This window comes from Podarcis bocagei (assembly GCF_964188305.1).
Source record: "Podarcis bocagei genome assembly, chromosome: 9".
In the NCBI taxonomy this organism is placed as follows: domain Eukaryota; kingdom Metazoa; phylum Chordata; class Lepidosauria; order Squamata; family Lacertidae; genus Podarcis; species Podarcis bocagei.
Genome location: NC_138134.1, coordinates 58991053 through 59006071, shown reverse-complemented (window position 1 = coordinate 59006071; position 15019 = coordinate 58991053). Strand labels below are relative to the sequence as shown.

General features: G+C 42.5%; 1 protein-coding gene across 4 annotated transcripts in view; it reads right to left on the bottom strand.

The window, feature by feature from the left end:
• Nucleotides 1-15019, bottom strand: part of PPP3CA (protein phosphatase 3 catalytic subunit alpha) — a 190635-nt gene that overhangs the window by 18911 nt on the left and 156705 nt on the right. For all 4 annotated transcript variants that reach the window (XM_081209361.1, XM_081209363.1, XM_081209362.1 and 1 more), the window contains exons 8-10: nucleotides 11517-11611; nucleotides 4049-4174; nucleotides 2897-2971 (exon numbers count right to left, since the gene is read on the bottom strand). In XM_081209361.1, the coding sequence (XP_081065487.1) occupies nucleotides 2897-2971; nucleotides 4049-4174; nucleotides 11517-11611 (296 nt within the window). The remainder of the gene's footprint in view (nucleotides 1-2896; nucleotides 2972-4048; nucleotides 4175-11516; nucleotides 11612-15019) is intronic.

Sequence of the window (15019 nt, the reverse complement as noted above, 5' to 3'; positions counted from 1 at the left end):
TTAAAACAAACAAGGGGATATTCAACCAATCAAATTGTTCAGCAAGTCATCCTCATAACTTATCGTTTGAAGTTGGCATGTTTAAAAACGGACCAGTTTGTTTTAAAGGAGAATCTTAGTTCACAGGGACCAACAGAGCAATCCTAACCCTGTCTATTCATAAATAAATTCTGCTAAATTCAGTGGGGATTACCCTGAGGTAAGTGGAATTTAGGATTGAAGGCTAAGTCCCTAATAAGGTAAAGGTAAAGGTACCCCTGCCCGTACGGGCCAGTCGTGTCCGACTCTAGGGTTGTGCGCCCATCTCACTTAAGAGGCCGGGGGCCAGCGCTGTCCGCAGACACTTCTGGGTCACGTGGCCAGCATGACAAGCTGCATCTGGTGAGCCAGCGCAGCACACGGAAACGCCGTTTACCTTCCCGCTAGTAAGTGGTCCCTGTTTATCTACTTGCACCCGGGGGTGCTTTCGAACTGCTAGGTTGGCAGGCGCTGGGACCGAGCAATGGGAGCGCACCCCGTCGCGGGAATTCGAACCGCCGACCTGACGATCGGCAAGTCCTAGGCGCTGAGGTTTTACCCACAGCGCCACCCGCGTCCCTACAAGTCCCTAATATGTATACTTCAAATTGAATCCTTAGGTTCTGTGACATTAGTTTTTCAGCATGGTCACTAAAGAGAAAGAAGCTACTCTACACCATATGTATTTATGACTTCAGCTTAAGCCATTGCTAAAAATAAGAACGAGTCCTAACAAAAAAGTTTTAGAAAACTTTTAACAAGTCTTCAAGGCAGGAACAAAATCTGTCTCATGCATCTGAGATGAAAATATAGTCTAAGTACAGCAATTAGGGAAAGCAGAAGACATATGAAAATTATTCCATTAAAGTACAGGTATTAACTTATTCACAATAAGGTAGAATTTAACATGATATGGTTTATAAAGCATTTGGTACACTATAAGGCCATAGAAATAATAGACAGCAATACTCTGCCTGCACAATGATGTAAAATTATTAGCTGATACCAAGGCACTTTTGAAATAAAATGCATTATGCTCCATCATAATATATACAAGTGGTATGCATAAGATAAAGGCTATCTAGCAGGTTTTCATCTCACACTTTGAAATCAGTTCTAAGACTGGTTTTATGTTTGTTGGACCTCTTTAGGATGAATAACCCTATGGCCTTGGCTCTACATCAGTGATGGGGTACCCATGACCCCACAGATGTCACTGAACTACAATGTCCACCATCCCTGGCCACTGGCCATGCTGACTGGGGCTGATGGGAGTTGGAGTCCAAAAACATCTGGGAGGACCACCATTTCTCTATCCCTGCTTTAGATGAATGTTGTTGCCAACCACAGTAAACAGACAGTGGGACCAGTACTGAGCTTCTATATCAATACTATAAATTAACAATCAGCATTCCAAAATGTACAAGAACCCAATGGCCACCCATTCTTATCTATACTTCCTCTCTGTATTTTATTTTACCTCGGTGTGTTGTAGGTTCCCTCTTGCCTCAGAAATAAAATAAATATGTAGGCAGAAACACTAGGAACTGCCCCGAGTTTATTTACTTGGATCACGTTTGAAGATTTCATTAATAAGAGACATAGTGATTGAAGACACAGAAGACCCCAAATTGGCCTCTTTATGTTGGCAATGCCACCATTCTCTCAAACAGCTGAACTGCTCTATCTGTTCAAACAGTGGAGTTTGATGGGAAAGGGGAATCAGTCATTAGAACAATACCGTCTTCCATAACTACTGAGTCATCTTGAAAGACTTATAAAGTGCTAGGCCATAAAACAATCCCAAAGCTCCAGTTAGTGCAATATGCTGAAAGTTGTTATTCTCTAGGTTGGGAATGCCATGCCAAAACGAAATCTAGCAGCTATGCATGTTAAATACACACATTCCATGGTGTCTATCTTGTCTTCCTTGGAAAAACCATGATCAAACTCTCAGTTTACTGGGAGAAGAGTCAAATCTCTAAACACAAGTTTTTTCACACCAGTTTGCCAGGAGATGTCCAGCACCATGTGGATCCCCTTTCCTTTCTCAGCAACTTTAAAATAAGGCAAGAAACAGCTGGAGCTCTTCACACTGTGTGTTAGATGATCCTGCTAATTCTTTGCCTTCTTCATAATGTAGCACAAATGCGAAAAACCACCCCTATTCCCCAGACTCTCTGTACATGACAGAGGACTCAGGGAGGAGCAAGTTGTGATAAGCTTCTTTAGGAGGCACTCACATTTATCACATAGGGCATTCACAGTGATCACAGATAATGGTTGGCTAAGGAGCCAAGCCAAGATTTTTGGATTCTCTAAAATTGTATTTTGCTGGAGTGTCTGGAATAGATTCATAATGATCTATTTGTTTTGGACATGTAAGAACAATGGTCTCATCAGGGACCTGTTGTTTCTGAAGCAGGGAGGACCTTAACTTCAAGTTCAACTGCCACCCTATGGCTGGCCTCTAACGTAAGAAATTTGTAATAACTAACAAGACAAATATCCTTCTATTATCACCCAAAGGGAAAACCAACTTTGACATTCTGTTCATATAAATGACTGGGCCCATTCTGCACAGGCTTCTGGGCATAGAGAAGGTATTTTTTGGAACTGTGTTCCTTTTTGATTTGAAGAGGAGCAAAAAAAGAGAAGGATATATTTTTCATTCTTTTCCAACAAACCATGCATAAAAGCAAACATACCGTTGTCTAGCAGGAACACTGTCTTGGGCAGCTTGGAAGAACTTAACTGTAGGCCAGAGAGTTCCTCCCATAGCCCACCCTATGACTTGCCTTGAGATTAATAAAGACGGTTTTCAGGCACAAACGTTAATTGGAACACACCACTTGAGCAGAAGACACAAGGCGCTTACCATCAAAGCCATCTTCCTCTGTTCCGAGTTCATCATCTGAGCAAATGTTCAGCACGTTGACCAGCATCTCTGTGACTGCAAAGAAAACCACATGGAAGATGTGTGAGAGATGGAGATACTTGGTGTGTCTGACAAGAAAGCTGCTAGTGTAGTGGAGTTAATGGCAGTCACAGCACAAACAACACTTTGCATATGCCAATAGCATTGGACTTTTGATGCTATTTGTGTGAATATGCAGAGTGAGGTCCAAGATCTCATGTGGTTAATAAGGGATAATTGGTACTGTCCACTGCCCAAATAATCACAGGGCATACTGTCTCAGAAAGCCTATTTTTACTGTTGCTAGACACCAGTCCCTCATCTACACATATTAATTAGAATCAACAGAGATTCTTCTAAAATAAATGGTAGCTACAACAAGCTATTTGTTTATGAGAGTTCCATCAAGAAAATTCTATCTAATCTTATCTATCTATCTATCTAATCTTATCTATCTATCTATCTATCTATCTATCTATCTATCTATCTATGTAATGCAGTCTCTGCTTCAGTACTTTGATGGGTTGTGATCTTAGATTCTTGATTCTTGTTGATTCTTCTAAAATGTGGTTAATAAGGGATAATTGGTACTGTCCACTGCCCAAATAATCACAGGGCATACTTTCTCAGAAAGCCTACTTTTACTGTTGCTAGACTCCCAAGCTATGCGGATTTCTTACATCTTAGACTCTTGCATTGAGGGAAGTTGTATAGGAGAAGTGATGGAAGAGAGCAAGAGCCTCAATTTGAGAAACACTGACATAAAGGCCTGCTGTAAAGAGGCCATAAAAATAATGATGCTAAACTTCTTCACCAGTCTCTGATAACTCATCCGCTCAGAAAATTTAATGAATTTCAAAGGAAGTGTACACCACCGCAATAAATAAAAATCACTTTTGCTGTTAAGAAAAGGTTGGGAACAAAAAGAACTTCTGCTGATCATACTGCAGACCTCAGCGCATCATAAAGAAGGTTTTCTCCCTTAAGGCACATTTCTTAGGTCTCAGAATATCTTGTGCATCAAGGTGTGACAGGTCCCTTTTAGTGAACGGCCCATTCCCCTCATTCTAGTACACAGAGAAACTGTTTTTGTGAAGAAAGGAAGTTACTTACCTTTCTCTCCAACAAATGGCAAAGACCATGTAAAAACATCCATGAAATTTGGAAGCCAGTAGGGATGTGGAGAACAATTAAACTGTCTGATATTCATAACGTTGTTCTCATATTTCAATACTGCAGCTATAAAAGAAAGAAGTCATTTGTTACTATCATATACCTGGGGCCTGATCCTCCCTCACGGATGGTAAACTTGTGATGAAAGTGAGGAGTGAGACCCTGTCAGCGTATAACACAACAGAGCATATATCACGCTCAGAAATCTGTAGCAAATGGCTGCTTATTTGTTATTGACTGGGCCACATTCAAAGTGTTGCTATTAGTATATAAAGCCCTCATCAGCTTGGGGTCAGTTTATCTGAAGGATCACTTCATCTCATATCTGTCCACTTAGATATGTGGAACTGGCATTTTTACGTGTGTCACATATTATTTTTTGCACTTGTAAGAAATTAGTCTTTTAACAGCACCTACCCTTTCAAACTCCCTGACAATTGATATTGGACAAGAACCTTCACTGTTTTGTTTTCAGTGCCTGCTAAAAAGAACAACCTCAAATTGTTCCAGAAAACCAGGTAACTTTGACACACAATTTTAGTAGGTATAAGTGTTTTAAAGCTGATGATTGTTTATAAGTTATGTAACTTGCATTTAATAATTGTTTTTTATTGGTATTTTAAATGAACATTTCATACTGTCTTGTAAACTACTTAGTTCTTTTGTTCTAGCAGCTACTTTTTAGGGAGGGATGAATCCACCTACCGTATTTTTTGCTCCATAAGATGCACTTTTCCCCTCCTAAAAAGTAAGGGGAAATGTGTGTGCCTCTTATGGAGCGAATGCAGGTGGGAGGCAGGCGGGAAAAGCCCCCAAGAGCCGCACACAAGCTCCTCGTGGCTCTTGCAGGCTTTTCCCCAGGAGTGTCAGTCCCTCCTCCCTCCTCATAGAAGAAGAGTTTGGATTTGATATCCCACTTTATCACTACCGGAAGGAGTCTCAAAGCGGCTAACATTCTCCTTTCCCTTCCTCCCCCACAACAAACACTCTGTGAGGTGAGTGGGGCTGAGAGACTTCAAAGAAGTGTGACTAGCCCAAGGTCACCCAGCAGCTGCATGTGGAGGAGCGGAGACGCGAACCCGGTTCACCAGATTAAGGGTCTACCACTCTTAACCACTACACCACACTGGCTGCCCTTCTCCCTACAATCAAAAAAAACAAAACAAAAACAAAACCTACACAAAAATATGCAGTATGTTGAATGTTGCACATTCAAAACTTTTGCATGCAATTTATCCAAAAATATAAAAAAGGAAGAGAAATGTGAAAATTGAATGATAACTACATTCTGTTCTGCATGTTAGTGTGGGAAGAAAATTAGGTTGGTTCATTTAAAAATGCAGCCTGGGTGAAATCCTTGAGAATCCATTTTGCTTCCTTGCTTTGGGCCATTGCACAGCTACTTGTTTATAAAGGTGGAATGTCATTTTGTAATTGTGTAGGCTACTTCACCAGAAGCTCATTTACTGGAAATTGGGGGATTGTACAGTGGACATGCATGAACTCAGTTCACCAACCAATTTAACTTAACCAATTTAACTTAATTAATGAACAGCTTCCAGATTGAATTTATGCCTTGTACCAGCTAATATAATTTCAACAGAAAAGAGAATTCACGACTGAGGTGGTGGGCGATTCATTATACATTCTCAAACATTTTTTTGTAAAAAGTGGCCTCAGGAGAGACTTAACTGGGTTGCGCTAAGAGCTGCAGGAGGAGATGTACAACATTTCCTCCGTACTGTTTCTCCAGTGTAAATCATCCTTCAAAACTGCTATTTACCCATGCAAGCAACATATGGGTACCTGTCAAATGGAATTCTAACCTCTAACGAAGAAGCTGGGCCCTCACAGATGATAGGAGACACACAATTTGACATTATGTCAAATTGTGTGTTGTTGTTGGCCATCATCTTGTGTTAAGCACCCAGGTCAAGAAACAAATATATGGCCAACGCATCCTCCATTAGTTATGGAACTACTATTAATGTGCATGTGTGTGTGTGTGTTTATATTACAGTGTGTGTGTATTTATATAAAAAAGTTACTTTTCTAAATATTTCTATTGTTTTCTCTTAACCTAACACAAGTACAGTGGTACCTTGGTTCTCAAACGCCTTGGTTCCCAAATGCTGAAAACTCGGAAGTAAGTATTCCAGTTTTCAAATGTTTTTCGGAAGCCGAACGTGCGGTGCGGCGTGGCTGTTGGCTATTTTTTTCGGGGTGCCTGCACCAATCAGAAGCTGCGCCTTGGTTTTCAAACATTTCAGAAGTCAAACGGACTTCCAGAATGGATTAAGTTTGGTGCTTTTGTTTTTGCTATTTATTTTGCGTTTTAGTTTTTGAGGCTTTTTCAGTTAATTTGTTTTTGTGGCATTGTGGAACCCAGTTCAGCTACTGATCGATTGTGTGACTGCGGAAATGGATAAAAGCCCCCCATCCAAACAATGACTGTCATCAGTGCAGGTGAGGGGAAAAAATAAAATTTATTTTTATCATCTGGAATACTGTCCTATTTAATTTATTGTATAGTACATTGATTATTGCTTTCATTTTTGATCAACGGTCTCATTAGATAGTAAAATTCATGTTAAATTGGTGTTTTAGGGGTTCTTTTTAAAAGTCTGGAACGGATTAATCCATTTTGCATTACTTTCTATGGGAAAGTGCACCTTGGTTTTGGAACGCTTTGGTTTTGGAACAGACTTCCAGAACGGATTAAGTTTGAAAATCAAGGTACCATTGTAAAGGGTTAGATATTGGGACCCCAAGATCAGAACAGCTAGGTAGTCCCCCTGCCCCACCCCTCAAATTCCACTCCTGCTAGATGTCACCATGTACCCCTTAGAGCCAAAAGTATTTGAGATCAGGGAAATGATGTGCTCTCTCACCAGCTCTAAAGTTCTGTGCAGCTAAGGATTTTGTTGTAATCTTAGATTCCAACCACATCTTCGCACTTACATCCCCCTACTCACAGCGTGAACCACCAAGATCTCTGCTGCGCTTGTGAAGGAGATATAAAAAGAATGGAACATATGCTGTTTTTGGACCTTCCCTTTAACATTATGTTATTTTAGGACAGATACATAGGCTCTGATTTCTAGAAAAGACAAAAATGCTTTGCCGTTCTCTTATATGCAAAGTATAAGCGAGCCAGTAATTTCAATCTGACCTCTCTTATTTACTTCTGGTCACTTTTCTTTTCTAGCATATATAATACTCAACATGAAGATATTTCTCAGCACAAACCAGGGGCCTTGTTCACCTGTCACACTAAATCAAACCATGTCTTAGTGCCAAAGTGCAGACTCTGGGAGACGAGGTTGTGGATGCTTTGCCAGTCCCCTATCATTCTGCTGCTGTGCTAAGCCATGTGTTGTCCAAAGCTGGGGTGTGTAGTTTAGATATCTACAGACTAAACAAGAGGCAGAAGCGAGGTTCATTCAGCTTGAGGCTTGCTTGGGCATGATCTCGGATTTCGACAACATGCTAAGCCAAACCATGACTTAGCTCAGTGTAGTATAGCAGCAAAACAACCAGGCAAAACACAGCTTGGCTGTTCATGTGGACACGTGATTTGGCTTAGTATGGAAGGGTAAGTAAAATGAATTACTGCTATCACTGATGCCAAAATGAAAAACACAGCTATTTTATGAAATATTTATAGGGGCCCTAAAATCCTTCTACTGGTCAAGTTCCCTCACATGGCTGAAACATTAAAACTAATACTTATAATTTATGAAACCTAATATGATACATTTGAAAAAAGCAGTTCTAGAAAGAAGGTTCTAAGAAATCCCCGCCACCACTGAAAGAGCAGTTGGCTAAAACATAAATGTTTTTAGGATCTTTTTTTTAAAGTGATAAAATGAATAATTCATCCAGAGAATCTAAAAGCTACTTTAACTTACATCACATCAATAATTTATGCTGCTGATATTGCTCTCAAATATAAGTAACTTTAAAACAACTATTCAAACTGCTTTTCAAAAAGGCTTTCTTTATTTTAAAGGCTGGGAGCAGGGCAGGGGGAAAGTAGCCTAGCCATTATTCAAAAAAGCAAAAGGAAAACATGCTTTATAACCGATCGATGTTAAAAGAAACTCCAAAAAAAATAACCGAAACTAAAGCACAGATTAAATGGGAGAGTTTGGTTCCGCATGTTCTTTCAGTAGCCTTGTGCTGCCATATATATATTGTTTAAGGATTGCCAATTTTCAAATATTGTACAAAAGATAATTATGCTGCCCATTAAGCTTTCAGAGAAAAATATATCAGCACTTCCTAGAATTACTTTTTACTATTATCAAATGCAACTGCATGACTTGATTGCTTTCTGTATTCTGTAGTGGGAGTGAAGCTCTAGCTGTAGGCAGAAACTGATAATCATTCTAGCACTGTTCACCTGCTCTTGGAAACGCTAATCATCTGCAACAGGGATCTCCCGGCACTGACTGACTGACGACCTGAAAGTTGACTATGGATATCTCCATATGGCAGTTGTTGGCACACACAGTTTAGTCCTTCTAAATCGTGAGACTTATCCTTGTGGGACTGGAGAATCTCAGGTTACTGTCCTCTTGGGACCCTGTCAGGATCATAGCTGTCAACTTTTCCCTTTTCTTGCGAGGAATCCTATTTGGAATAAGGGAATTTCCCTTTAAAAAAGGGAAACGTTGACAGCTATGGTCAGGATTCTGTTAGCTGATGCAGTACTGTATTCCTCATGCAACTGAGACTGCAACCCTGTGCATTGTTTCTTTCCATTAGACTCAGTAACGCTTCCAAGTTAACATGCAATGGGCTGGACTGAACATCTGACTTTGTGTGCATGCATTAAGCAATTCAGGTTGACTGTTCAGGCCATCTGTGCTTTGCACTTGCATTTTCAACACTTGAGGGCCCAAGTATGAATTAATGACTTGTATCTGCAAACCAGCAATAAGAGATTACATACCTGTGGATGCATACAAACCATACATTTAAAGCACCTCCCCCACTGCCAAAAAGAATCCTGGAAACTGTTGGTTTGCTTTTCATAAATATAATTCACAGCATCCTTTACAAGCTATAGTTCCCAGGATTCAGGGGAATTTTTTTTTCCTTGGGGGGGGGGAGTGCTTTAAATGTACAGTGGTACCCCGCAAGACGAACGCCTCGCAAGACGGAAAACCCGCTAGACGAAAGGGTTTTCCGTTTTGGAGGCGCTTCGCAAAACGAATTTCCCTATGGGCTTGCCTCGCAAGATGACAGCCCATAGGGAAATCTCCGGGACAGCGGGGAAGCTCCGATGCCGGGCGGGGGGGAACGCCTCCCCCCCGCGCGGCATCGGAACGAAGTTCCGATGCCGGGCGGGGGGGGAACGCCTCCTCCCCCCCCCGCGGCATCGGAACGAAGCGCCGATGCCGGGCGGGGGGGAACGCCTCCTCCCCCCCTGCGCGGCATCGGAACGAAGCTCTGATGCCGGGCGGGGGGGACGCCTCCTCCCCCCCGCGCGGCATCGGAACGAAGCTCCGATGCCGGGCGGGGGGGGGGGAACGCCTCCTCCCGCCGTGCGGCATCGGAACGAAGCTCCGATGCTGGGCCGGCGGGGAACGCCTCCCCCCCCCGCGCGGCATCGGAACGAAGCTCCGATGCCGGGCGGGGGGGGGGAACGCCTCCTCCCGCCGTGCGGCATCGGAACGAAGCTCCGATGCCGGGCCGGCGGGGAACGCCTCCCCCCCCGCGCGGCATCAGAACGAAGCTCCGGTGCCGGGCGGGGGGGGACACCTCCTCCCGCCGCGCGGCATCGGAACGAAGCTCCGATGCCGGCCGGGGGGGGGACGCCTCCTCCCGCCGCACGGCATCGGAACGAAGCTCCGATGCCGGCCGGGGGGGAACGCCTCCTCCCCCCCGCGCGGCATCGGAACGAAGCTCCGATGCCGGGCGGGGGGGAACGCCTCCTCCCCCCCGCGCGGCATTGGAACGAAGCTCCGATGCCGGGCGGGGGGGAACGCCTCCTCCCGCCGCGCGGCATCGGAACGAACCTCCGATGCCGGGCCGGGGGGCGGGGAACGCCTCCTCCCGCCGCGCGGCATCGGATGGCTTTCCTGAAGACTTGGGGTGGGAGGAGGGTTTTCCTTCCCACCGCCAACATTCAGAATGCTGTTCTGAATGTTGGCGGCGGGGAGGAAAAACCCTCCTCCCACGCAAGCCCCGGGAACAGAGGGAAAGCGCTGCGCGCCTTCCCCTCTGTTCCCGTACCTGTCCTGAAGGCTTGCGGTGCGGAGAAAAGCCCTTCTCCGCACTGCCAGCCTGGCAAGCGGTTTCCCTAGGAACGCATTAATTGATTTTCAATGCATTCCTATGGGAAACCGTGCATCGCAAGACGAAAAAACCGCAAGACGAAGAGACTTGCGGAACGAATTAATTTCGTCTTGCGAGGCACCACTGTACCTTAAATGTATATGCAGCCCTCGGTAGATCTTTTGTAACTCCCACAAACAACGCTGAAAAACACAATGCTTTTCAGTGAAGTCAATTCGTTGAGCTATAAATTATAACACAATAATGTAATGAATGATGCACAGGCATGTGTGAAACAAGCCATAATTTCAATGGCTTTTTGAAATTCAGTGTTCTTCCAGGTTTAAAATAGGGGGTGGGGGCTTTAGACCTGGGGCCAAATGTGGCCACACAGATCTGTTTGACCTGAAGGTTAAACCTCCTCAACCATACCAGTTCTCCCCAGGCCACACCTTTCACTAGTCTGTGCCCTTCCTGAGTGTATATGCCTGCATGGGCTGTATCCTTGAAAACTGTTGCCTGATTGGAGGTAGAAGTGTGTATAGAAACCAGACTACAGTATCAAGTTTAAATTTACATTCATTGCTCTGTTCACTTTTGCCACTGGTCCTGCCCACCAATGGTAGGTGGCACCTGGAAAGTTGCACAGAAGGCAATGCGGCCCCAGGCTGAAAAAGATTCCGTGCCCTTGCTTTAAAGTAATCTAAAGAGCACTGCAGGACACAGTGGGAAAATATTTGAACATTTGTGATTTTAAGTTGTTATAAACTGTTATTAATATCGAGCTTTAATGTTTAATGACCCACCCTGGGAACTTATGGTGAAGGGCAGGTAATTAATAACAACCATGATAATAACAGTAACTACTACTACAATAACAACAACAACAATATGGCTTTAGTTTTTGAAATCTGTCTTCATGCATCGTGAATATTTACAATTTGCAGATAAGAAAAGACCCCCCATAGGCAGTTAATCCACAAATCCATTCACTTAATACAAAAACTGTGTAGTAAGAATCGACTTTGAACTAAAGGGAAGTTTAAAAAACACACAATTGATGTAGAACAATGGAAGTAAGTTAAAGCAAAGCTAAGTTTGCAGGGGCAAGAAGTGCTCTTACCTTTGTTATTGTATACATCTAGATAGTTTGGTGCTGAGAAAATTGTAATTAATGAAGGGAAACCTGTTGTCTGGCTTTTCCTGTACATACGATACCTGTAACAAATGGCATAAGTAACCTTATTAGTACCATAAATTTCTCGCAGAGTTGTGTTGATTTATATCTTGTCACAGATACAGTCACATAAACACACATTGCATGTATTTCACAGAGACTTGTATGTGCATCATCACAATTATTTTAGAGAAGACGAGTACGTAGTGGATAGACTACAGACCTACAGGTAATTAAGAAGTCAATGGGAAACGTTTGAAGACAACTTTTGTTGGGTTCATTTGTGTTTTGGACAGGCATAGGTCTTTCTCCAGGGAAATGATGAGTTAGAACGAAGGTCTGACTGAGCACGTACAGCTTTATGAGTCTGCTTGGGCACCATAAGCTGCTTTCGGGTCCTTCTCTCCAACTCGGAAAAGCAATCTGTGGCACACTATGGACTAGGGGAGTGAAGCATGCTTTAAAATAGCCAGCTCTCCAAATAAAAAGAAACAATGCGGTGTATCTAAAGACTACGATTGGAAGGCTGCTTGCACAAGAATTTTTCTCTATCCCATGGTCCCTGCAAGTCCTAAAGACTCTCAGAAGGGCTGGACAACGTTCCTTAATTATTTAATGCATCCTAGGCTGGGACATGTGTTGCTGTACTAGGAGATAGGAATTACCCCAAACTGAGCAGAGGAATCTTGGCATTTTGAAACCCTGATCCAAGTCAATGTGTATCTGAACCTACAAAAAACAAAACACACACACCCCACCCCGGTATTTTGTGCACAATATATTTAAGGTTCTGCTACCGACATCAAAGTGCTCAAACCTGAAAAAATAGTGTGTGGGGATGTGGGCCACAAAATATTCTGATATACGCTCAGTTTTTCTCTCGGCACATTTACACTTGCTTGTGGTGACAAAAATGTTACCGTCTCAGCGGGCCTATATTTAGTCAGTCAGCAATGAAAATGAAAAACCCCAGAATTTTGGAATCACACCAACAAAAATGATATTTTCTCCCTAGCAAGAGGCAAAGCAAGGCTCAGCAACAGCATTTTAGTTCCCTGACTTATATAAAATCTCTATAACTCTTGGCAACAAAATGGAGAAAAAGAAAAAGAAAAAGAACAGTATGCTACCACTTCTACTCTAATTGCATATTAAGGTTCTGTAGCAATATCTGCCTTTCTGTACACCAACAGCAAAAACAAAACTTGAGGAATTTGGGGTACATCAATAAGGATACTGAGAGTATTTTACAGGCATGTGTACTACAGCCATCTGCAATAGTCCAGGTGGGTCTCCCAGGTCCTTTGTTTATAACAGCAGCCTGATGCACCCTGTGGCAAACCAATTTTGGAATACAGGGAAGTTTCAAAGGCAGCTGGCAATCTTGGGAGCTGCTTAAAGCGGGGAGGGAATTCCTAGGGTCACTAAGATCTCTGGTATAAATATCCTTGTTATTTTGTCATGTGGTAGCAATAATATTTTGTTCAGGGTGTCCTTCTGCACAGTTAAAATTTGTTAGCCCAAGGAAATTATTCAACCAAGGAAATTACCCAGCATCAATGATTGCTCTGACCATCCTGGAAAGAGTAGTAATCAACTTGTGTGAGCTGTACCACCATCATCATTGCAACTTATTAATAGCCTTCAAAAGAGCTTCCGTTATATGGATCCCAACCTACTAGGCTAAATTCAAGGTATTGGCACCAATGTATAAGGCCCTATATAGCTCAGGAGCAGGTTACTTGAGAGACCATCATATCATTTATATACCAAGCAGGTCACTGTGGTCTGCAAGAGAACTTCTCCTGCAAGTTCCAATGATCTTAGGAGTCCATTCCACAGTAATTTGGAGCAAGGCTTTTAGTGCGATTGCTCCTGTTCTGTGGAACAGCATTCCACAGAGATATAACAGGCCCCTACTCTCTGTGATTTCCCGATGAAATTTTAGTTCTAACAAGCTTTCCCAGATGGATGAATAGGTCTCTGGGTGACATTGGATCAGTCAAGCACTCTCAGTCTGACCCACCCCACAGAGCTGTTGTGAGGACAAAATGGGGTCAGACATCACATGTATGCTGGTTTGAGCTCCTGAGAGGACAGGTTGCATATGAATGTAAGAAGGAAGGGAGGAAGGAAAGAAAGAAAGAATGAAAGAAAGAACGAAAGAAGGAATAGTGTTCTGGAATTTTTTTGGGTTTCTTAATGGGAAATAATGGCCTTTAAAGTTGCAGTTTGAATGGAATGCTGGGTGAATTTCAGGATCTATAGGAAACAATCAATTGACACATGTTCAATATGTGTGTGATCATGCACATGCACATTGCCCTGAACCCGGAAATTACCCCAAAATGTCACAAAAACACCACAGAGATCAGATGTGGAGGGTCTCCTGCATAACTAGGTATATTTAGTGCAAAAAACAAGAGAAAGCTTTTTCTCCTAGAACCATCTGCCCTGGAGGTAGGGATGAACTGATCTGCCAGTTTGGGTTTCTCCTAGTTTCTCATTTTACCAATCTGAAGTCGAGTTCTCCACATTTGTGAACCAGTTTGTATTTTGTCAAAATAAATCTCTACAAAAATATGTCATCATTTTAGTGTAGATCCCTCACGTTTCCATATTCAGTTTTGCCAAATACACACATTTTTGCATGCTATTTCCCCTAATAAAATGCATGTTGTATGCTACTTTCTTCATGCACACTTAACCCTGATATACACATTTTCGTATATACTGTTTGTTTGCTTGGAGAAATGCATTGCATTAAGATGTGGACCGAATGAAATCTCTTCTCCATTCTCCACCCCCATCGTTCTGCCCGGACACTGAGGTCCAGCGCCGAGGACCTTCTGGCAGTTTCCTCATTACGAGAAGTGAGGTTACAGGGAACCAGACAGAGGGCCTTCTCAGTAGTGGCGCCCGCCCTGTGGAAAACCCTCCCTTAAGATGTGAAGGAAATAAGCAGCTATCTTCTCTTTAAAAGACATCTGAAGGCATCTGAAGTTTTAAATATTTGATGCTGTTTTGTTTTTAAAACTCGATTGGAAGCCGCCCAGAGTGGCTGGGGAAACTCAGCCAGATGGGAGGGGTATAAATAAATAAATTATTATTATTATTATTATTATTATTATTATTATTATTATTATTATTATTATTGAGGTTTAGTTAGCACCCTGTTTATGGTTTTGTTTTGTTTTCATGCCACAGGCTCGTTTTCTTCAGTTGATATTTTAAAAATGATCTCACTAATACTTTTTTCAAAAATAAAATAAAATGCTGTTCTTCATTTCACCAGTTTTGGTCTGTCATACATCTGGAACTTTTTTGGCTGATGGGTGCTTTAAAAAAAATATTTATACAGTATTGTTAGCTGCTTTGAGCACCCTTGGAAGAAAAGACAAGAGTATAAATTTATGAAAACGGACTATAATACATGGCACACATCACTG